General features: G+C 48.1%; 1 protein-coding gene across 1 annotated transcript in view; it reads right to left on the reverse strand.

Moving 5' to 3' along the window:
- LOC138472262 (ATP-dependent RNA helicase DDX19B) overlaps positions 1 to 24,143 on the reverse strand; it is an 857,647-nt gene that overhangs the window by 527,312 nt on the left and 306,192 nt on the right. The window contains exon 7 of the mRNA XM_069610370.1: positions 21,249 to 21,351. Coding sequence (XP_069466471.1) covers positions 21,249 to 21,351 — 103 coding nt within the window. The remainder of the gene's footprint in view (positions 1 to 21,248; positions 21,352 to 24,143) is intronic.

Below are 24,143 nucleotides of genomic sequence, written 5' to 3' on the forward strand. Positions count from 1 at the left end.
GCACCCATAAGAAACTTAAGAACCAGGTTTAAATCCCTACCGGGCACCAGGAAAGGTGACGGAGGGAACACATTAGTGAGCCCTTTCAGGAACTGTGAAATCAAAGGGATTTTAAAGTAAGAACACTCTTCAGACGAGCGCTTAAAGATGGACAGCGCCGCCAGGTAACCCTTAACGGTACACACTTGCAAGCCCCTGTGGGCCAAAGAAAGTAAAAAGGACAGAACCATGGGGATGTCACATGCAAAAGGATCCACATTTTGAACTCTGCACCAGTCGCAGAACTTACGCCAACGGCAACGGTACAGAGACTTTGTTGCCGGCCTTCGGGCCGAAAGCAACACCTCCATCACGTCCTCAGGGAGGTCCCAATCCTTATACCTCAACCTTTCAGAAGCCAAGCGTGAAGGTTGAGAGATCTGACCTCTGGATGGAGAACCTGACCCCCCCTCCCGTGAGAGCAGATCGTCTCGGTAGGGAAGACAACGTGGAGGGCAGATGGATAAGTCGAGAAGGTCCGGGTACCACGTCCTCCGAGCCCACGCCGGGGCAATGAGGATCATGCGGGAACCGAACTTCCGTAACCTCTGCAGCACTTGCGGGATGACGGGGACTGGAGGAAACGCGTACAGCAGCGGGAATGACCACTCCACCACGAACGCGTCCCCCAAGGCTCCTTCTGGAGGAAATTCCCGCGAGCAAAACCTTTCGCACTTCCGGTTGACACTGGAGGCGAAGAGATCCACTTGAGGGGTCCCCCAAAGGGCGAAGATCTCCAGGAGAATCTCCTGAGCCAACTCCCACTCGTGAGAGATCGCGCTCTGCCTGCTCAGAGCGTCCGCCGTCACGTTTTGGGCTCCGGCCAGATGAACTGCCGAGATCGAAACTTCCTGCTGGATGGCCCAGAACTCGAGCTGCATCGCCTCTCTGCACAGAGGAAGTGACCCTGCCCCCCCCCCCTTTTTGTTGAGGTAGTGCATGGCCACTGTGTTGTCCGTCAGGATCAGGACATTCTTCCCTCGCACAGACGGCAGAAAAGCCTTCAGGGCTAGCCTGACGGCCCTCAGCTCCAACAGATTGATATGGAGTCTGGACTCCGACGGAGACCAACGACCGCTGACTGTCAGCCCGTTGGCATGAGCTCCCCATCCCGTGAGGGATGCATCCGTCACGATCGTCACCTCCGGCCAGGGAAGCCAAAATGGAGCCCCCTTCATCAAGTTGCCTTCGACGGCCCACCACAGAAGGTCCCGGGCGACCGAGGACGGCACCTGAATCGAGTCCGACATCCTGCCGGAGGACTGCGACCATTGCGTCTTGAGAGCCCACTGCAAAGATCTCATCCGCAGGCGAGCCTCTGGCACCAGAAGAATGCAGGATGCCATGAGGCCGAGCAACCTCAAGAACTCGAACGCTGGGAGCGTCTGGGCATGCTGAAACTTGTGCACCATCTGCTGAATGTGAAGAGCCCTCACCTGGGGAGGAAAACACTGCCCCAGGGAAGTGTCGAGCACTGCTCCGATGTACTGGAGCCGCTGTGTTGGCGTCAAATGGGACTTCTTTAAATTGAGGGAGAAGCCCAGCCTGTGAAGGGAGCGACAGGTGATCGATAGATGATCCAGGACTTGCTCGGGAGAGCTCCCCCTGATCAACCAATCGTCCAGGTAGGGGTAGACGTGAATCCCCCCTTGCCTGAGATGCGCTGCCACCACCACCATGAGCTTGGTGAAAACCCTCCGGGCGGAGGTCAATCCGAACGGCAGGACCCGAAACTGAAAGTGCGAGTCGCCAACCGCGAACCTCAGGTACTTCTTGTGCTTGGGATGGATCGGCACATGGAAGTAAGCATCCTTGAGGTCGAGTGACACCAACCAGTCCTGAAGCTGAAGGGCCTGGAGGACTTGAGAGAGAGTAACCATCTTGAACTTGTCCTTCCTGAGGAGTTTGTTCAAATCGCGCAAGTCCATGATGGGTCTCAATCCCCCGTCTTTCTTCGAAACCAAAAAATAAGGGGAATACCATCCCTTGTTCCTCTCCGCTACAGGCACCAGTTCTATGGCGCCTTTCTCCAGCAGGGCTTGAATTTCCTGCGCAAGGAGCGGATCCGGACTCTGCAAAGAGAGGTTCCCCGGTGGATTGTCGCGAGGCCTGTGCCGAAAAGGAAGACAGTAGCCGTGGGTTATGATCTCCAGAACCCACACATCTGAAGTAATGGCTTGCCACTCTACAAGATGCTGCGCCAGCCTTCCCCCAACCGGCGAACCATGGGACATGGCCTCACGACTGAGTGGGAGCGGCTGCGGCGTTACCTGAGGGCAAAGAGGCAACTGCCCGAGCGGCCTTGGCACCACGGGTACCCTGTCGTCCACCTCTGGCACCCCTGCGTTGGCCTCTTTGACTGCCAGCTCCTCTCGCTTTACTGAAGGATGAGTAACAGCGAAAGGAACCACCCCTCCACTGCTGTCCCCTAGGACGAAAAGGCGGAGGTTGGCGAACTGCAGCGCCCAACGACTTCGCTGTAGCTTTTGAGGTCTGCAACCTCTCAAGGCTCTCGTCAGCCTTGCTGCCAAAAAGGTGTTCACCATCAAAGGGCATGTTGAGGAGCCGGGACTGCACATCAGGAGCAAACCCCGACTTCCGCAACCACGCAAACCTGCGTATCACGGTGCTCGCTGCCATGGACCTACTGACGCATTCAGCCAAGTCCAGACCCGACTGAACGGACTCGCACATGGCATCCTTACCATCCTGGACCATAGCAAGGAAACCCTCCCGTTCATCCCCTTCGGGAATATGTTCAGCCGCTAACGCAACACAGTTCCACAGAGTGTGCGTGAAACGTGACAAGGCACAAATGGAGTTGGCCGCCTGAAGCGCCATACCACCAGAAGAAAACACTTTCTTCGCCCAGCCATCAAAACGTTTGTCGTCCCTATCAGGAGGGATGGTAGGGTACGACGCCTGCTTTGCCGGGGCCGTGGCCGCCTGCACCACCAAACTTTCCGGAGTGGGGTGCCTGGTCAAGTAGCAGGGGTCGCTACTGGCTGGACGGTATTTACGCGACAAGGATCTGCCCACCGCCGGGAGACTCTCCGGAGCAGTCCAAGCCGCCGCCACCCTTCTCTGTAAAGCCATATGGAACGGCAGTACCGGGTCAGTTGGGGGACAAACATCAAGGATGTCCGTCAGATCATCCTGCACAAACTCCCCTGGGGGAGCAGACCATCCCAGATACTCAGACACCCTAGCCATAAGGCGCCGGTACGAGGAATCGGCATGGGAGCCAGGCTCAGGCCTACAAAATTCCACCTCCGGAGAGGTGTCCAGTCCACTGGCATCATGCAGTGACTGCCTCAAATCGTCAAACTGACTATGGCCCGAGACAATTTCATCTGGCACCTGACTAGGAACCAGGCCATCAGAATCCTCATCCGCCTCCGAAATATATTCCAGGTGGCGAAAAGGCACCCGAGAGTGCTTGCTCTTAACCAGAGCCTTCCTAGGGGGTACACCCGTGACACGGGGCACCTCTGACACGAAAGGCGTCGAGCGAATCGGCGCCGACGCCGAGAAAACCGGCAACGGCGCCGAGAGGATCGGCGTCGAGGAAATCGGCGTCGACGTCAGATGCAGCGCCTCCAGTATCGGCGGCGTCGACACAGCCCTCGAAGCCGGAGCCCCGAGCGTGTCCCTCGACGACCTGATCGTCGACGGCTTCGACGAGGTCCTCGAAGCCGGAGCCTCGAGAAAGCCTGTCGACGCCCTCGACGCCTCAGACGTCGATGTCTTCCTCGAAGACTTCACAGGAGCACACGGTCTCGAACGCGTCGAGGACCGGGACCTGGAACGGGTACGGCGAGAACGAGCCTCCTTGTCCGAACGGGACCGCTCCCGTGACTCGTGCCGGCCACTCTTGCGAGCTGCGTCTCTCGACCTCACACGGCCGACCCCACTCGGGGGCGCGGACGGCTGAGTACCCTGCGACTCAAGAATCGCCAACATTTTCTTCCCGAAGGAAGCCCATTCCTCCGGCGTCGCACGGCTGGTGGGGTAACCGACGTGCCGTGCAGAATCCTCGGAAGAGGACCTGGAAGGCGACCGGTGACGGCGCTTCCGAGAATGCCTCGAAGAGGCCGAGGAGTGGCGAGACCCACTCCTAGAAGAAGACCGACGAGACTTCCGACGATGATGCGGAGAGTCACCCCTCGAATCATCCGTCGAAAGCCCCGCCGACTTCGACTTCCGGGGCTTGGACACCCGAACTACCGACAACTTCTTCTTACGTTCGCGTAAGGCTTTGGACGTGAGCGACTGGCAGTCGATACAGTCATCCGTGTTGTGGGCCTCCCCGAGGCACCAGAGGCAGGCGTCGTGCGAGTCAGTCACCGACATCTTGGACCCACACTCCCCGCACTTCTTAAAGCCCGGACGCGGGGTTGAAGACGAAGTGGAAGACATCGCCGAAGGAAATTCACAAACGAACAGGTTCGAAGAACCAGAAAGAACAGAACTCCAAAGAGTCGAGGCTTAGAACCGAGAAACACGAAGCAACACGTTCGCGGAAAAAACGGAACTGAGGCTATGGGCGTCGTGCGTCCTACTTATCACATCGGATGACGTCGGAGGAGGTCCTCGACGACGGCGCATCGACGTCATCGACGCAGGACGCAGACGCCGAAAAAGTTTCCGAAGCAGCACAGCTGTGGTGATTACATGTCATAGATATGGAATACGTCGGAGTACCCAATCCCCTCGAAACTTTTTAATTGAGTTTAGAAGAGGAATAGCCAGGCTAGCCGGCAGTTTCTCTAAGAATGTCCTCTACAAAGTCAGCCTCGGAAACAGCTTCATCGGTGGCAATCTTGAAATGTTCTGCTGCTTTGCGCAACATGGCGCTAAATGTCACTTGATCGTCTAGTGGGAGTGGTTTGGGAGGAATCTAAACACAGGCCATCAGGATCTGGTGAAGGATTTGGAGACTGCCAAGGCTGAGGGTCACCCATATCTAAGTTTCCCCCCCCAACCCTCGGTGGGGTCATGCATATCCTCAGGGTCAATGAAATGATCATCCGAGTGTCTGCAGGAACCTCCTCCTCAGTAAGGTCGTAGGTATACACATCCTCCTCCTGAGAGGGATGAAAGAGTCTTGGAAATTTAGCCACAGGGTTCAAAAGGCCTTCCCGTGGTCTTTCGGGGGTGGATTGCTCTGAGGGTTACAAACCTGTCAAGCCTTTCCATACAATGCTCACATTTTTCCCCTAGCCCAAACAGAAGACCTAGAGGGGTCTAGAGGTGGAAAGGGTTCTTGTATACGATCCTCTGACACTAAACGTCAAGATTTATGTCTCAACGCCGGAGAAATACCTTCTTTGCCTTCCGAAAACTCTTCCCGGGGGACCGACGGGTTGAGTGTCCCTGTTCTTCTTAGGCTTGGCAGAGGGTTCCGGTATTTCCTTAAGACTATCTTTGGATTTCGACGAATCCTTGGGCTTTCCCGTGTGAGTCAGCGAATCCCTTGACTGATGCTTTTGAGCGTCCGCCGAAACAATTCTCGCAATGCTTTTGGTAACGTCCTCTGCAGTATGGAAGCGCGTAGCCTGGGCCTGCGGTTGTACAGTCTTCGGCGGAACCGGGGCCTTGTCGTCGGCAGACACCTTCTTATGATGCGTCTCAACAGTTTTGGGAATATTGGGGGTAGTGCCCTTCAATTTAGAGTGCCCAGTTGCTAGGCGCATCTGTGGCTGCGGGGAGGGCTGCCGATCCTGGTGGTCAGTGGGCACAGCCGAAACTTCTGGTGAGCCCATTGGCGCTGTGGTCTTCGACTGGCCAGGGGTTGTGCATTTAGTGAGTGGAGTGTGTTCGTCTTTGTCGCCGGGGTGTACACTCCCCATAGCGGTGCCTGAGCCGTGCCTGGCGGGGCTGGGGACAGACGACGCAGAGATTACACAAATGTCCACCCTGACCCCACTCTCCCTACTGTGTATGCCGGCTGGAAGGCCCGGCAACGTAGATGGCAACTCCGACTGGATCACCGCCCGTTGAAGGTCTGTGGAGGTTTCGACAGAGATCCAGAACAATCGCCGATACTAAGGACGGTCAGGGTGATCTTAAATAATAATATATTCGACCAAGGGTCGATGGAAAAATTAACAATGCCCCTGGACGAGCTCCGCTTAAGGCGACCAGTATGCTGGGTAGAAAATAACAATCTGCGGGACCTCGCCATGTGAGGGATTTTGGGTACACTACATGTCACGTTAGTGGTAGTGTTACAGGCACGCCCATGACAACGTCCCCTTTCAATTCTCGAAAGACAAGATGCAATACTCTGCGGTGCCCACTGGATGTCGGACTGTATGCAAAGCATGCGACTCTAAGCAGATTAACAAGCATCAGAATCAATGTTTCAAAAACAGTATGGGGCATGCATGGCATACCGCAAGACCAATACTATGGTCTTGGGGACATGAGTGCACAAGCCATCTGTGAACAAGAGGTCTGGGTTGAACAGTGGTACATCAATCAAATCAAGGCGGTGGGGGAAAGGGGGGAGGGGAGAGGGGGGAGAGGGTTGGACAGCAGTGTCTCTAATTGGCAGTGGACAGTAACAACGAAGCAGGACTCGGCTCAGGGCAGCAACTTAAGATCACATTTGCAGCAGAAATCAGCAGCCTCTCCTACCTAGTAAGGCGGAAATCGGACACATGTTGATTTTCCCCTTTCAACAGTAGTGACAATACAGTATGAGGAACAAAAATCCTGACAGGATGCCCTTGGACTAGAGAGTTCTCTCAATCAACAGGGCAGTGGAAGCAATTGCCCACAGGCAAGCTGGGAGCCCAGTCGCCACTGGGTCAAAGCTACACTGGTAGAATACGGGCCGGTGCTCACAGTGTGACCTTGAGCAAGCCCTATGCGCTCATCACAAAATAAGACAAAGGGTTTGCTGTAATCCGGAAAACTTAGTCTGGGCCATTGCACCGGCTTTCTCAATGGTGACAAAGGCATCTTAAGCTTCCAGGGACCATTCAGGGGTCGAATCTTGATTGGGTTCGGGAGGGTCTTCATAAATGATACGAACCTGGGGACCCATTGCCTACAGTAACTAACCATTCGGATGAATCCCCTGATCGGCTTCTTGTTTCGTGCCGAGGCGCCTTCTTCATCGTGGAAATCCGATCGTGGGACAGGTGTTTTTCCCCAGCGGAAATCTCATGGCCTAGGTATTTTACATGGGGCATTGTAATTGGTCTTTCTGTGCCTTGTAACCCTTTTCAGCAAGCGTTCAACAGAACCAGCGTGTTTTCCTTGCATGCTTCCAAGAATGGGTGGAGGCTGTGAGCAGATTGTCTATATACTGCACCAGTGTCGACCCTCCTAGGGACTTCACTGAACCAAGGTCATTCTTTAAAATATTTGAGAATAGGGTGGGGCTTTCTACATACTCCGTAGGGAGGAGACTGAACGTATACACAGTCATTTTATGCATGAACACAAAGATACCGACTCTCCGGGTGTCATGCGGATGCACAATTTCCAATTAATATTCAGTTCCCACTAACCTGGATCAAGTGCAGCAGTCTGAGAAATCCCCCGAAACCCCTACTCCTCTGACTAACAGTAATGAGCGCTCGAGGAGCAGAGACCTCAGGGAAACCCTCTGGGGTAGAAAACCCTGATAGCTGGAGTCGGGAGCGTTGTCTTCTGGTTGTCAGGACGAGAGTGGGCTGAGCTCAAAAGTGAGTCGGAGTATCGGTGGCTCTCTGCTAAGGTCTTCCCCGGCGAAGGCTGAAGAGGAAGTAAGAAGTAGTTACAGAGTGAAGAGTTGGAGGTAAGGTAGAATGTAGGAAGGTAGAGGTGTAACCTGAGAGTTTGTCCGTTGCCGTCTTACACTCTGCGGGGAACCCCCGGAATGGATGAGAGGACTTGAAGGGAGACCCTATAGTTGAAGAGAAGGAATACGGTAAGTCTGTTCGGCGTAGTGGAAAGAGGAGGCGTGAACCAGGCTTACCAAGCAGGGCAGATAGTAGTAATTGTTATGGGTTCAACCGCAGGAGCGGGGAAAAAGGTAAACAGGAGATGTCCGAGTGAGCACGCCTAGAGCTGGGGAAGAAAGGCAGGAAAGTGGCGAGGGATAGGTCAGGACTGAGTTTGCGAAGGATCAAAAGATTCTCAGTAGAAACTTCCAAAGAGTACCTAGTTTGAACTTTGGAGCGCCACAGTAAAGAGTAGTGACGCGAAGCAACAAGAAAATGATAAGGCAGGCTCGCTGAGCGTAGAGCAATGGATTCCGCCAAGACTGGCAAGCAGAAACCCGTCTGAGTGGGAGACAGTACGGTGGCCATCTTGGGTGAGGAAAAAGGTGTAATGACACTGCACCGAATGTTTCCCCTACATCGCAACCAAGACCAGCGCTTGTAGGGAGTCATGACACCGGGTGCATGGGCATAGAGAAGAAAGCAGAACATAAAACAACGTGTAGTATTGGGCAGTGCAAAGGATACATTACAAAAATGTAGCATGGTTGGGTACCACAAGAAAGGATGGCAAAACGGCATAATTCCGGCACGTAGGCCTTAAATAAAATTATATACTTCTTTCTCTAGATTTTTATGGGCAGCAGCAGAGTATTACAGGGACTGCGGGTTGGTAAAATACCTTTTAGTAGGTATTCAAATTACGGGCCAAATACCTTTGCCTGCTTCCCGAGAAATAGGAGACTGGGGCACAGAATTCAAAGGGATCTTGACGGGATCAGCACTCGACATATACCCAGTATCATTTGCGTGTGTGGACCACAAACTGGTGGAGACCTTGTCCAATACCCACTGTACACAGTAGGGGGCTATCAGTCAGTCTTTGGATTCCAAGTGGGCTACTAACACAGCTAGCACCTTGTGCTATCTATTAGCGGGGGTTTCCAAAATACACTCCATTGGGGGGGGGGGGGGGGAACAATGAATGGTTCAGCTCAATTTACCCAACAAATCTGACCCAAACAAATTCACAGGAAAACAATGACTCAGTAAAAATGCATGTTGTTCAAAAATGGGGCCTAATGTACCAGCATAGGGGTAGACACAAGGAGGTATTGGAGTACATCCTAAGCCAATGGCATCTATTTTGTCTGAATGGGTGTCTGGGAAACCTTGCATGCCCGTAGAGTGAAGCACGATGCCCTCCATTACCTATGACACATGACACTGAGCAGCCACTATATTTGACATAGGGGCAGTAGGATCAATCGATATACAAGTAGTGCAGTAAGCACTGGGGCCCTTTGTCAATTCTATACATCGGTCATGGCTAACTATTGTAGGGGCAGACCTCCTGTTGCCCCTCTTGGGGGTGGTTGCTTGTCTGCTCCTACTATTGTACTGAGGCCGATTTTGGCACTCAGTTTTCCAGTGTCCCGTCTGTTTGCAATAATTGCACTGGTCATAGTTTGTGTAATACTCTTCGGCCGTTCGGCCTGCCTGAACCAACTGGGGAGCCCCTCTTCCCCAGTCCTCACACTTGACCCAGTCCCTGGAATCCCTACCCTTTGAGTATAGACTCTGTATATGCAGCGCCATGAGCTTGGCTTCTTTTTCTTTAGGTCTAGCAACTTTCTTGTGAAAAGGTTGCACTGCCAACAAAACCTTGACCAATCTTTCCTTCCCATCCGTTCATTACTGCCTTAATCCCTTCTACTTTGGGCTACAACCCCATAACGAACTGTGCCACTACTGCCTGCGGTGCAGTAGTAGTAGCAAGCACAATTGCCGACTGTTCAAAACATTGTTTTAGCTTTCCCAAATACTGTGAAGGGTGTTCTCCCTTGGCATGCTTGCAGGAATTGATCTTGCCCCAATTAGTCTTATGGAGAGAAATCGGAAGAATAGTTTGCACCAGTCCACCAGTGAAAGACTTCAGATCCCAGTTTGTGGCAGTTTCTTCAGTTGGCCAGTTTGCGGGTACCTGAAACAAAGCAAATGTGTCTGCGGCAATACCGCACAGAGAAACTGATTTAGACCAACACAGGTGGGGGACGGGAAGGGGGTAGAAAGGTGGGGGGGCAGCATTTAATTATTATTTGGAGCTCCTCCTGGAACTTGACAGGGTCTTCTCATATTTTGGGGAATCTCCGGACCATGTTAAATAAGTCAGTGGTGCTCCAAGGGACATGCACAATGTCCATTTTATTAATTGTTCGCTTATTAGGCGCTTATACATTAAGTACATTCTGTTTCAAAGCGCCACATGGCAACATGGGAATGAAACATTAAAAATATATAAAATATTAAATACAGTGGAGGGAAAAAAGGACAAACCTACTATGCCTTGTGCATATTCAGAACGTGGAAGTGCAGCAAGGAAGAGGGGAGTGGGGGTAGGTGCTGTGGTGTCCATGCTTGTGGGCGAGTGAGAAACCTGAAGGCGTCTCACCCGCTAGTCCCCGGGGATCGGTCATCCAGGTGGCCAGGACACGAACAGCTCTATTGGAACCAGTTGCTGGTGGTGACCAGTGCGGAAAGATCAGCTGGATGACCAGTCCTCAGGAAGTGGGAAACCGGAGGGTGACATGCAGTATCCCCTTCCCAATAACATCTTTTACCCATCCTACCAGGTAGGATACCTAGGAACTCAATCCTCCCTCCCCCCTTTTTTGACACAATCTCTCGGGCACAGTTCACTGTGAGAGACAACGGACTAACACCAAAGCCAACATGTCCCAACCCAAGGGTGAGGCAGAGTCAGGAAATTACTGATAGTTACACACCTGACTTCCATTACACTTCCCCACACATGGTTAAAAGGCAGCACACTCAGCAAGGCAAAACGCACGAGGAAGCAGCAATTCCGAAAAGGCAGTTTAAACAGAGGAGAAAGGCAGCAAGACCAGAGAGGGTTGCAAGGATGGAACTACCCTTGACCTTTTCGGAGAAGATCTGCGACTTTCAAGAGGCCCAGAGGAAAAAGAAACAGAAGACCGGAAATTAGAGCTGAAGAATGGTGCAGTGTGTCTCAAATGTACACTGGGCGCTCCCGCATTGATAGCCAAGGCGGGGAGAAGCTGTTGCCGCTGTGGTACTGTCCTTGGCTCTGACAACAAAGCAGCCAGTGAATTCAGCACATCGGACTGTTACAATCAAGGTTGCAAGCAGCAATATTGTATGAGGAAAGATGACTTGTATGTGGTTGAACTATATGAAACCGAAGAATGTACCATATACAGAGTGGTCCGGCACCAAGTGGGTGCTCACTCGAAGGTCTCGGTTAGGTATCCAACTGAGAGTGTAAAACTGAACTGTAACATCAAAGTGGTCCTGCAACGGTCAAACCAAACCCTGTGCACATTCGAAAGTCTTTGATAGCTAATACAAACTATAATTGGTTCAAGCCCGGCTGAGGGATACTCATTGTGAAAAGGGGATCTGAGCCAGGATGAGGGGGGATCCAGGGTGTACCGTGGTACACCCAAGAAGAGACATACGAATGGTAATGGGTCTGAACCCGGCTGAGGGAAATCTGGGCTGAACCGCGAGTCACTCAATAAAGAATTGTGGAAGAAAAAGTTATCTGGGCCCGGCTCAGGGGGATCCAGGGTGAAGAGTGAATCGCCCTACTTGAATACTTGGAACTGACCTTTGTTTGATAACGTGAGACTTGTGCGTAGAAGGGCCTGATGTTTGTAATGGAAATGTCCTCTTGCCGAATAAGCCCAAGAGTGAGCTATGCTCGAGTGAACCGCCTTGTCCCGTGCCAACAACATAGGGAAGGGAGGCCAACAGCCTGAACATCCCCACTTATCATTTTGCGAATACTTCTTTTTCATGAACATTACCCCATACTATTTGTAACTTAGCGGTAAGGACTGGCAATAGGGCCCTTTTTATTTTGACAAGACTCCACTAGGACCTCATTATTTGATGGTCGTAGCTTTCTCCCATCTTAGATTTAGGTTTAGATAGGCTTTTCACACCTTTGATAAAGTTCAATAAACACCCTTGAACTGTGGTCACTTGTTGTCTTTCTTACTTTGATACCATGCCTTCATTACATGAGCCACAGATAAGCAAGGTGTGGTACGCGCTACACGGCCTGGAGCCGCGTTGTGTGGAAAGTGCGAGCCTCCAGGGCGGAGGGTGAGCCGGGCAAGTGCTGAAGGTAGACCGAGGCTGGGACGATTAGGTGTGGGGGGTCAAGGGCCCCAATGGGAAGGATCTCGGTCTTGCTGGCATTGAGAGAGAGATCGATGGAAGTGCACCATGACTGGATGTCAGATAGGCAGTCTGGGATGGTGCAAGAGAGTCAGCAGGATGTTTGAAGAAGAGTTGTGTGTCTGCATAACACAAAGTTGAGGGAGGAGGAGAGGACTATGGTGTTGCTGTGGAAACACACGAGTGCTGGTGTTTGTGGTAGAGTCTGTGAAGCCTTTGAACGTGCCCGAGGACTCTGAAAGTAGCCTAGAAATCAGAGCTCTCATTTCAGGGGTGAACAGGCCCTCCATTGGTTGTCTTGGTATGGACTGGTGGTAGGTAAGCGTTTGAGGAAATGTGGCCAATGGCTTTCTGATTTGGCAGGTTGTTGAAAATAGCTGTTCTGAGTGTCCAGAATGTCTTCTGGGCTTTCTTTTGGCGGGTGATCTCCTTGTAAAGTCTAGCTGCCACCAACCTACTCCATAAAACCTGCGTAGCATGATAGAACCACGCTAGGGCAGTGATCTTCAAACTGTGGGGCTGCCCCCCTACCCCCAGGGGGAAGGGAGGGGGACAGCAACAAATTGTGTCCAGGGGTGGGGTGTGAGGCTCTTCCAGAAAGGGAGTACGGTGACTGATTTTGATACAAAATGTATGCAGAAATGACAGCTAGGATGGCCCAGCAGCAATATTTTTATTCACAGGGGGCTTGGCATAAAAAAGCTGGAATACCACTGCCCTAGGGCAAACAAATGGGGAGTCTGAAAGGCACCCCCTTGTACAGGGCAACTTAGGTGTGACCCCAATAGCATATACCTTACGGAAGGTATAAAGGGCAGGGGGGGGGGGTCTTCAGGAGAAGTCTCTCTAGCCACCCAATCAAACACAATTTTAAAAGAATTTTTAAAAAAACAAGCAAAAAGGCCAAGGGGACAGGAAAAAGTTGAGGTCCTCAAAATGTCGCCATAGAATCCCTAAAATAGGAACTCTGACTAACAAGGACCGCGTTTACTCCCTCCCACCATTCCCAATCAAAGAAATCCAGTGTTTTGTCCGGATCCACTTCTTCTCAGCCATGACTGGCGACTTGAGCCAAATTATCATCATTAGCAGGTCGGAGATCCAGCATTGTTGGGTCATCATTCTGCTACTTGCACTTCATCAGGGCGCCACCTCGGACCTTAGGTGGGCATCTAGGTCAGCTCCCTCTGGAGTCAGCGTATTCTACTACAGAACGTGCTCCCAGACTGCTGCTCAGAGGGCTCCACTCTGCAGGTTCTTCATGGGAACATTTGAACTGCTTCTCATCAGGCTCTTCTCTTGGGAACCATATAACTCAACTGTGATGTGTTCCTTTCGTGGCTGTAGGGCTTACCTACTCAGCCCAAGCCAGAACCAAATCGCTATCTTCCATGCTAGTGACATCACTCACCTCTGCAATATCCCATCCTTGGGCTTGGCGACTACAACCCTTGTGTTGGATAGCTGCTAGCAAGCCTCTGATCTCTCTTGGGGTCCGAACTCCAAGCAGAAGGGAAAAGGGGGCATGGACGCCCCCAAAATAAAAAAATAAACAATTCTATGTTTTTCGTTATAAATGTTTCATAATAAAATACCTCTGAAAAAGATTTCGGTAAAATTACATAGAACCTTGCTGAAGACATGGTATTAAATCTAAAACAGATCTAGAAATATACTGCATTGCACTTTGTAATTCATGCAACTGGAAAAATGTATTTTTCCCCTAAAGTTTTACTTCAGATTAGAAGAAATAGTAGAGCTCTGTCCTGTAGCTCTGCAAGTACCTCTGATAAAGCACATCCATAGAGCTCTGTGGCAGGAAGCATAGATGTAGGCACCCATATGTCAGTGTCCTATTTTTTGCTGGTTTAGGACGCTACAAGCCATTGGATTTGGAAGATGGGATAGGGCTACTGCATGGGTCTTAGTGCACATCAACAAAAATTCTTCTTGGACATTGGACTCAAGTTCAACCTCATTATGCATGATTATTTCTGGGGCAGTCTTGGCCCAGGAGAGAGTGGTGGAGGTGGAGCCTGGTTGCCACTGGCGCCCCCCCCCCCCACTTTGTTGCCATAGCCCAGAGGAACGCAGCGGCAGAGCAGGGGCAGTCTTCCATCCGGGCTGCTGGGTCACTGAGCCCTGCCCAAAAGACTCAGGTCGGATCTTTTAAGCTACATCAGCAGCCCAGCTAGCTTTTGGTGACAAACAAGCTACTGTATGGAAAGAGTCCCAATTACAGATTTGTTCGTTTTCTGTGTGCTGCTTTGAACTGTCTGTGCTCTCCATTTGAAAGTGCTTTGTAAATGGAAGCGTGATACCGACTAGCATCAGCCCACTAAGCCAGTCAAGCATTCCGCCTTGTGTACTGGAGGAGCATTATAGTTGGCATCTGTGGAGAAGCCCAAACCACCAATTTAGACCTTATTGGCCTAGACTGGATTCTGTGTAGTCCTGTTGTTGCCCTGATGGAGTAGGTGTTACATCTATGGGCATTATTGTGGGACTGCAACATGGACTCGGGCTCAGTTCCGATTTCCAATATTTAGTATACTTGCGTCGTAATTAGAATACTCAATGGGAAGACTACTGTTCTGTAGATCCAGAGCACTTGTATTCTTTAGTCTCAGAACATTATGAATATTATTCGTGAACCTATGAATTTATGAGCCGATTTTATACATTTTTCTGTTTAAGATTTGCTCCGTTTCATCTGTATTTAAACTAGTACTTGCATTAGCACCTTACTAAGATACTTGTTTGACCTTGTACTGGAGAAATGGAAAGCACCCAACACACCCGGCTGTTCTGGAGAAAGACAATAACAGAAAGTAAACTTGTCCCCCATCTTTAGGAAGTTAGAATTTGTTGAATGCCTATTTAAAGGAAAAGTCAGCTAAAAACCAAGGTCCCCCACCCCCCCGCACCAAGGAGAAACATTGTACCAGGCGATCCGACAAAATCAATACTGATCCATCAAGGATTTTGATGCCTTTGTCATCCATATTAAAAGTAACTGACTGGACGGGGGTGTTGCCCTTGGGCATTTGCCTCCTGCAACAAAAACTTATGTGAGCCTCCAGAGACAAATGCTCAACTGAAATTTGCCACAATTAAGCAGAGCATAATTAGATCAGCAGAGGCGGCAGATGTCTGATGTGTCTATTCCAAGAGTTTTGTTGGATCCTATAAAAAGGCCTGAATGATGTTTCAGTCTATCAATTATTGATGACTCATTAAGAAACCACTGCCCTGCCAACTTTGGCCCGCACACTGAATAGCCTTGTTAAAGCAAAGCCTCAAATTTTGATAAGTGCTGAAGTGACACAGGAATATGCAATTGCTTCTTCCGTGTCCCTACTCAATCAAAAACTCCAATAAGATCCAAAAAAGTGATTGGCCACAAACCTTACTGCAACCTTTTAATCTGCCCTCTGTCGCACTCCCTTTTGAGTATTTGTAGGTATTCCCTCCAGTTGTGACAACAAAAACTACAAATTCACTCAAACTAGGCTAACCAACGGGTGATATGGCAAACCAGAAGGAGGCAGACTCAGGATGCCATATTCAGGCTGTTTTATTTAACTAAAAGAAACCTGCCCATCCGTCCCTAATGCCAAGATGGAATTTCCTACCTATGAACCAAAACTAAGTGTGCTTGTCTGTCAAAATAAGAAAAGATAGTCCTCAGTCAGTCCAAAACCTATCCAATATCTGGCCCTAACACTTTAAACAGATAAATAGACCAGAGCCATGGCCTCTCAGTTCAGGCTTTTTCCTACCAATGTTGATGGGATCCCTCCCAGGGTAGTTTTCACAGTTTAAAGAAATGTTCTTGACCATTCACCAAAGCAAACTCATTAGGTCTTTCTTTAGTCTGCTCATAAAAAATTGCAAGTTTTTGTATGCACCAAATGTGTCTTGTCCTTTAAAGGGGGGGATATGGGGGCGGTGGGGGGGGGGGGGGAAATAGAGGTTGCCCTTCCTCCTTGTTGACCAATATGGCCATTCTCGGATATTGGGGGGGGGGAATAGAGATTGCCCTTCATCCTTGTTGACCAATATGGCCATTCTCTTTTCTCCCCTATCCCGGAGTATTGATCAAACTCCTTGAACCATCCAGGTTCTCTTCTCGTTGTATAAGATTCCTTGTTTTCCCAGGGCTCTGCACACACCTCTGGTTTTTGGCTGCATTAGTTTGTGGTGAGATTGTTGGTCCTTGCCAATATTCAAAACTCAGGTGAATCGGTTCTTTCCTCCCCATCTTTTTCACATTGCATCATAGCACTCGGCATCTCCATTGATCCACTCTTCGCTTCCGCGCCACAGCTGACCCCACGGTCTAGAGTGCCTCTGCCCCAGCGAATTACTCCCCTCTCCATTCGAGCTTAGTTGTCTATTCACACCGCTGTGCTGTATTTCAAAGAGGTGTGTTCTTCACCAGCTGCTGTGCTCAAGGTGATTCCAGTATTACCTTGAGCCAAAGATCTATAAGCAATGTCATTATGTTTTGAATGCAACACAAATGTCAGTCTTTTCCACTCACATACCTGCTGACAGGATGTTCCTTATAGGAATTAGAGTCCTTGTCCCCTAAAGGAGAGTCACTCGCGGTGTCGTCATGCTTTCCCAGACCCCTAGGGAGGGTCTCGCTTAGCGGACTGACTGCCCTAGCCTCAAGTTGGTGGCTCTCCCTTGGGAAGAAGGGATAAATTGCCCAGATTTGTCAGACAATACTAACATTCTAAGATCCTTGGTTAATCCTGATTTTTTTTATTGCCCATACTTAGTCCCTGGGATGGCCCTTCTGTACTATGGATGGTGATTGCATTCTGCCCATCATTTTGAACAAATCGCTTAATGCACAGCCCGCAGTTGGCGCCACCCCTGATAATATATCTCTGCATTACCATACATGTTTGAAAACCGCCATTGATGAAGTAGACCTGCAGATCAAAACTTCCAAAACTCTAATGCAGCAACCCGTGGTTCAACGTTGAACTCAGAAAGGAAAGGAAAAAAATAAAAAAAAGAGCCCTAGAACACCTGTCCAGAACAAACCCTCCAGTGAGGCCAAAAAAACTCCTTAATATCCAAAACCTAGAAACTCACAGTGATGACCCATTAAGCAAACTCCCTGAACCCACGTATCTCTAATGCCGCTTCAAATAGTAAAGAATTGTAATCAGAGAACTAGAAGCACCCATCGCACCACCTAGCTCAGCTACCGTGAGTACCACCATTCAGGACGCACTAGCCTTTAAAGTAATCACTCAAAAATAAAATTGCTTTGCAAAGAAAGTCTCTAGCACACACCGCTGAGCTGACCCCCCCCCCCCCACGCTAGTGGTAGACACTGCAGAAACTATACCTCAATTACACTTTACCGCATTGTCCCTTAACCCAGGTACTTCATACCATAGCCTCTCTCAAACCCTCCAATTGCAAAGACGATAGCTTTCCCTCTAAATTAGTTAAGACTTGCGCCCCACCCTAGCACCTATCATTAACTTCATCAACGCATCTTTCAGCTCCAATTCCATCCCAGCCAATATTAAAGCAGCCTGGGTCAGACCCCTTCACAAAAAACCACCCTAGACCCCATTACCCCCACCAATTACAGACCCATTACAACAGTCGCTTTCCTGCTTAAAGTCATAGACAAAATTGCTTATACCCAAGTTCAATCCCACCTAGAAAATAATCACCTGTTAGGGGACCGGATCTGGTTTCCGCCCCAGGCATAGTACTGAAACAGCCATACTGGACTTCAAAACCAGATGGACGCCATCAGAGAATCGGGGACCCTCTATGTCTGTCTGCGGTATTTGATTTAGTGGACCATAACAAATTATGCCTAACATTAGCAAAAATCATTCACTTTGCAAAGGAAGCAACGTTATGCATCAAATCATTTCTCTCAGCTCGCACCTCTAGAATAGCTACCTGAGATTAAGCAGCTGACCCTATAACTGTCCCACTAGGCTTCCCGCAAGGCTCCTGCCTCTCCCAGACTCTCCACAATGCTTATACCGAACTCCTCTTCGCTGCCTTAGATGCCATGGGAGTAATATATACTAATTTTTGCGGATGATACTCATCCCAATCACAGGCAATCTACAACAGGCCACCATCTGTATAAATAAAATGTACTCCCTTATACAGACCTGGATGGCAACCAACAGCGTCTGCCTCAATGGAGAAAATCAGATTCTCATAGTAGGTGCCCCCGCCCGCCTGAGTAAGCTACATCCAGAGTACACTTCCATTGTCATAGATTGCACCCCAAACACCATATCGAAACATGTCAAATCCCTAGGCGTTTACCTAGACTCCAGCCTCACCATGTGCAAATACATTAACACTTGCCTCCTCCACGGCTTACACAGCCAAACTTATTGCCCTAAATCGACCCTTCCTCTCACCTCAAAGCTGCATCACACTTGCAAGAGCCCTCATCCTGGCCAAGATAGAGGTCTCTAGAAGGAGTATGTTGCAGTAGTCTAAGAAAAACATTTTTAAAAAAGCAACTATTATAGAACAATGCACTGAGAGCAGAGCTAGGTATTAATAGAAAGGACAGCATATCATAGTACAGGAGGGAGGCACACTAACTGCTCATACAAGCCAGAATACTTCATAAAACACTCACCATTGCAAATGTGTCACCTCTAATGCCCCCATCTACCTTAATCAATGTCTCACACTCAAACCAGTAGCTAGAACACTCAGAGCCAAGCTACTACGTTCGCCTACTTATCCCCTGATTCAAGAATTGCAGAACAGTCATCTCCAGCTTTCCTGTAGCAGCCCCAGAATCTGGAACTCACTCCCATCCAATTTATGTAAGGAGCCAGCCCTCCCACTATTTAAGAAATGTATTAAAAACCTGGCTTTTCAATAAATTCTAACCATACGGCACACACTGTATGGAACTACCGACTGTTCCCAGGCCCTCTGATCTGAACCAGTACATTTTAATGAAATGTCTTACTTTACCTATGCTCTTATTCTGACTATCATGTAGATTTGTACCCTGGATTCAATAATTATGAAACTACTCTTGTAATCTATTCTAAGCACTTCAACCATGTAACCAATAAGCTTGTAAGTATTCTTGTAACCAATAAGCCCAAGTACTCTTGTAACCGACGCTGTGATATGCAATAAATAAAAATAAATACATTTTCACATGCTTCTGTGCTTGAGCAAATCCTAAACTTTATATGTTCTACAAATTTTGGGCTTTGAAAAAATAATAAAAAAAAAAAAAAGGAAAATGGTGCCTTTGCCTTCTTTTTAACCCACCACATGTTTCAGTGGCCAATACAGATGAGTGCAGTAAAGTTCTTAGGCCCAGGCTTATCACACCTATGTCCAACCCTACTTACAATCTGCTAAATACTATTAAAAAGGCCCTTCCCTCTACAAGTTTATATAGAAGAAAAGCACATTGCCCCAGCACGCACAACAGGGTCTGTCCTAACCCAAAATCATTACGACACAGTAACTGAAATTGAGGAAATAGATTGACTCCCTGTACATGTCGATATTTCTCCAACCATCCGTTAGCCACAATGTTGAACCAAACATTACTCTATCAGCAACGCAATTTGAGTCGGACCCCATTTAACAAAGATGCATTTCTTCCATTTGTGGATGAAATTGCAACTCTTTTTCCTGATATGCGGTCTGGGCATGAACCTAACTGTACTGAAGTGGACCTTAATATTCCAACTCTATATCTCCTTATCTATTTAAGCTTGAAATTATAGCTGGCATAAAGGATAAGGCTGTTCTTAAAGGGATTCTCTGTTCCAACGATGATCTGAGGAAGTGGCAATAGAGGCCCTCTTATCCAAAATTCAAGGTGGAAGGAAGCCCAAGCCCACCAATAGTAAGGATCTGCACCATTCAAACAGGCGGTAGTTGAATCAGGGACAGCTACTTGTTTCATATTTCCCTACACCTAGACTTTCTGGCAACAAGGATGTGGAATGGGACCAGACAGTCCCACCCCCTACCGGGGCCACACAGACGGGCATTACTATCCCACGAAAACAGAAGCTTTCCTGAGCAATTGAATGACCCAAGGACTTTCCAAACCTGAAAAGGCAGGAAGGGCAAACTATAATGGGGCCAAAGAGCAAGTGAAAATCTTGTGGCACTGCCATTTTAGGGTACTCAACACATTTAGTAGCCATACACGATAAATGCATAATGTGCATACTAAAATAATGCAGAAATGTAAAAAAATGTATCTACTGCCACCAGCTGGTCTTTAGACATTTAAACGTTACCAAAAACCCCATGTGTAAAAAGCTAGGGTGATACAAATGTATCCCCGCTGCAAGGCGCTGTGTGCAACGTTAAAGTACAAGAATTCAAAAGGAAACTCTTTCCCGGTACCAATAGTATGAAGGGTTGATCAGTTTCCCCAAAATAATTAGCAAAAAGGCAAGATTAAGTGAAGCTGAAAGCTTCATGTAAAAAAATATAAAAAATAAAAATCAGTGCAGGATAAAAACTCAAACCTATAAAGGGAACGTTACAAAAATAAAAATCTTTCCCAACACTCACACCAGCAGGTGGTGCAATTAGCCTAATCTCTACACAGTAAATACCATGCACAAAAACTTAATTGGCCACACTAATTATTCTCAGTAATAGAAGGATAGAACCACCAAGAGTACTGAATAGGGACAATGGAATGGCTAAGCAAATAAACTGGAAGAAAATAGGATGGGATAAATCATTTGCTAACTTTGCTCAACTGGATTATGCTACATAATAATAATAATAATTTGGCATTTATATAGCGCTACGAACCCTCAGGTATCTGAGCGCTGCTTATTATTACCCACGGTGTGTGGTGCTCATTTATCGACCTCGGAAGGATGAAACGCTGAGTTTGGCGCTGCCGGGATTCGAACCTGCGTTCGCAGGCTCTGCACGGATGTCAAGGCGAGCGCTCTACTCGCTGTGCCACTTGACCGGCTAATTAACATGAACAGCGAAAGCCCAGGAAGACATACGAGCGCTTACCTGAGGGTACTTCATGGCAGGATCCACATGGCTGAGCATAGCAAGCACAAAAGCAGCAGTTTTTCCAGTCCCAGACTGTGACTGAGCAATAAGATTTTGCGGCCTGTAAAACATAAGGAGGAGAGAATGAAAGATCCAGAGGAAAGGGGATGGGATATCAAAGAATTCAGTGAAGCCATGGCACACAAATCGGAAGGAAAAGGGGATAAAGGGATGCAGTTGAAAAGGGGGAGCAGGTATTGTGAGCCAGGTTTTCCGGGGGATTTGGTGTGTTGGGAAAAGTTACAGAAACTACATGATTGCGGCAAGTGCTGGAGGGTAGAATCGACATTGAAGGTAAATGTACACGTTAAAAATCAAAGTTTGACACTTGAGAAGAAAACCAGGATGAGGGAAAAAATTAGGTTATCCAAGGGAACAGAAAAATGTGAAAGTGGGCCTAGTGTAAGAGAAAACAGCAGAACTGGGCACAATAGTCGAAGTGTGGTAAATCAGGAGGCATGAGACACATTGGGTGAATGTAAATGAAAAAGGGTAGCAGAGAAAGTTGAGAGGAGCATATTAGTGTAAGAATTTCCTAGTAATTAAGTATAGAGTTGCAGAAACTAAACACCTCTGTTGGAGGGCACCTGTCTATATTGCCTGACTCTCCAAACACGGCAGAGCTTAGTAGTGAACGCAACACTCTTGAGAGGGAAGCACAGTGGAGAAAGGTTACAGGGTAGTATAAAAAATAAAAATAAACTAGTGATTTGAACGTTAAGCAGAGACCAGATTTTATGTAATCCATAATCTGCTTCAGTTCCCACCAAATGGTACATTCTTCAGCAGACAATTTTTGACAACAGAATCAGGTTGTCCCATAGAACGCAGACAGCAATGGCGGACTAACCCAACTCTTACCCAATGACTGCTGCTGGGACTCCCATTGGTAATTTCAAAACTTTCTGCCAAAAACCGCCCTCAATTTCAGTCCAATTGGCTGATGAACACAACAGTAAGGTTTCCACACCATAAACAATCACTGGTACCTTTTTATTGTAGTACTCCATCGCAGGAATCAGGGAGAAATAACAAAAGGTTTTATTTATCTGCCCGGCCTGCACAGCCAATTAAGAAATTGATAATAAGCTCTTATAACCAAAACCTTCAAATTAATGAAAACTTGGGTAAATTAAATTAGAGACTCGTTCCAGTTCTTTACTTCCCAGAAACCATTTGAAGTTCCTGTAACAAAGTTTCCTTCCTGGTCTAAAGTGAAAAACCGTTTACGTTTATAATCAGGTTATTACTCTTAGTATAATCTCAAGACCTACAAATTGGCGCTGCAGACCGATAGGAGTATAATCCATCATGACAATGTTTGCGTACAAGAACAGGTTTGTCCACTAAACTAGGAGGAAAACAACAAGTTCAATTAAAAGCACCAAAGACAGACATTAACAGGCTAAAAAGGAGTTGTGCTAAGACGCAACCTTGTTTAAGGCCGTGCCTCCTTTGAATCTGAGCCAAAAGTGTACCCCGTCTGTTTAATCTTGCCCAAATAAAAGTGCTACAGTGCAGGGCAATGATCATTTTTTTTTACAAGCATGGGGATGTCATACTCCCCTGCTAGCTTCTGCCATAGCCTGTTCCTATCAACATTGTCGAAAGTCATGGAGAAGTCAATAAAGGCAGTATACTGGCTTCAACTTCTCCAGGTCTTCCTTTCTAAGCAAGTTAAGAATGAAACCATTTGTTTGCTCCAGTGACTTTCAAGAAGCCAGTTTGAAAGATCCCCAATCTCGGATGCATCTTGGCTGTTACAAGTCCCGCAACAGCAAAGATGCAAAGATTTTTGATGGAATATCCAGCAGCGCTATAGCCCTGTAATTCGCTGGGTTCAGCCAGGATCCCTTTTTATAGATGCGCACTAATATCGAATTAAACCAAAAGTCAGGAATCTTCTTGCAAACGTGCACCATTTGGAAGTTTTCCAAAAGGGTGATTGCCCAGAAAGCTATATTCCCTTTCAAAACAGCTATCAGGCCCTGGTGCTCTTGAATTGCTACTGCAGGAAATCAAACCACTTAAGGCGTCATAGTCCATCTACAGGATACAGGTCTCCTTCATATGAACTAATATCTAGAGGTAAGTCACCAGTCATTAGCATACAGCTTTTAAAAATGCCCTATCCACAGAAATGGAGTTTACCTGGTTTTCGGTAAGATTTTAATTTCTATGATAAATCTTCCACACCTGTGACAACCACTTAAAGTTTTGCTTGGACTTGATCATTTTTCCTTGTCCCTAGGTCAGTGGGAATCTATTTCCCCTCAGTTACTCTTTTTACTCTTTATGGGTGACCTTTTGAAGTCTCGCCATAGTGTGTGCCTGGGTTTGTAGTTCCCTAAAACATTTGGGTTTAGGCTGGGTTGCTGCTTTGAGCTTCTATTTTTAATTTCTCTCATTACCTCTTGGGTGCACTACTGTTCCCAAGAAGTAAAGTGTGATTACCACCCACTTTACATTTCATATAGTGAGCCAGCACAACCCACCTTATGCAGAGTACTGGGGAGATGCAATGTATCCCTTTTCCCACTTACCTGGAAACATTTTTGTTACAATTACAAGCTAGCTCGAATGGCTGGTGGCACTGAATTATCATTTTAGTCATTACTCGCAGGCTGTCAAATCCGCTGCGCTAATGCACAGGAGGGTCACCATTTTTCTAGAATGGTGGGCTCCTATTTTCGCCATATCTCGTTTTCTTGGGTCTTCTGCCGTCCTAGGTGGGAAAGATCCAATTTGAAGTTTTGTCTACAGCAGGAATCCTTTGTATTCCCTACCAAGGCTCCAGGTGTCTGAAGGCAGGAATGTTAATGTTAAAGGATATTTGTACCGTGCACCATCACC

The sequence above is a fragment of the Ambystoma mexicanum genome, chromosome 8 (assembly GCF_040938575.1).
Source record: "Ambystoma mexicanum isolate Mex_15411 chromosome 8, UKY_AmexF1_1, whole genome shotgun sequence".
Classification (NCBI taxonomy): Eukaryota; Metazoa; Chordata; class Amphibia; order Caudata; family Ambystomatidae; genus Ambystoma; species Ambystoma mexicanum.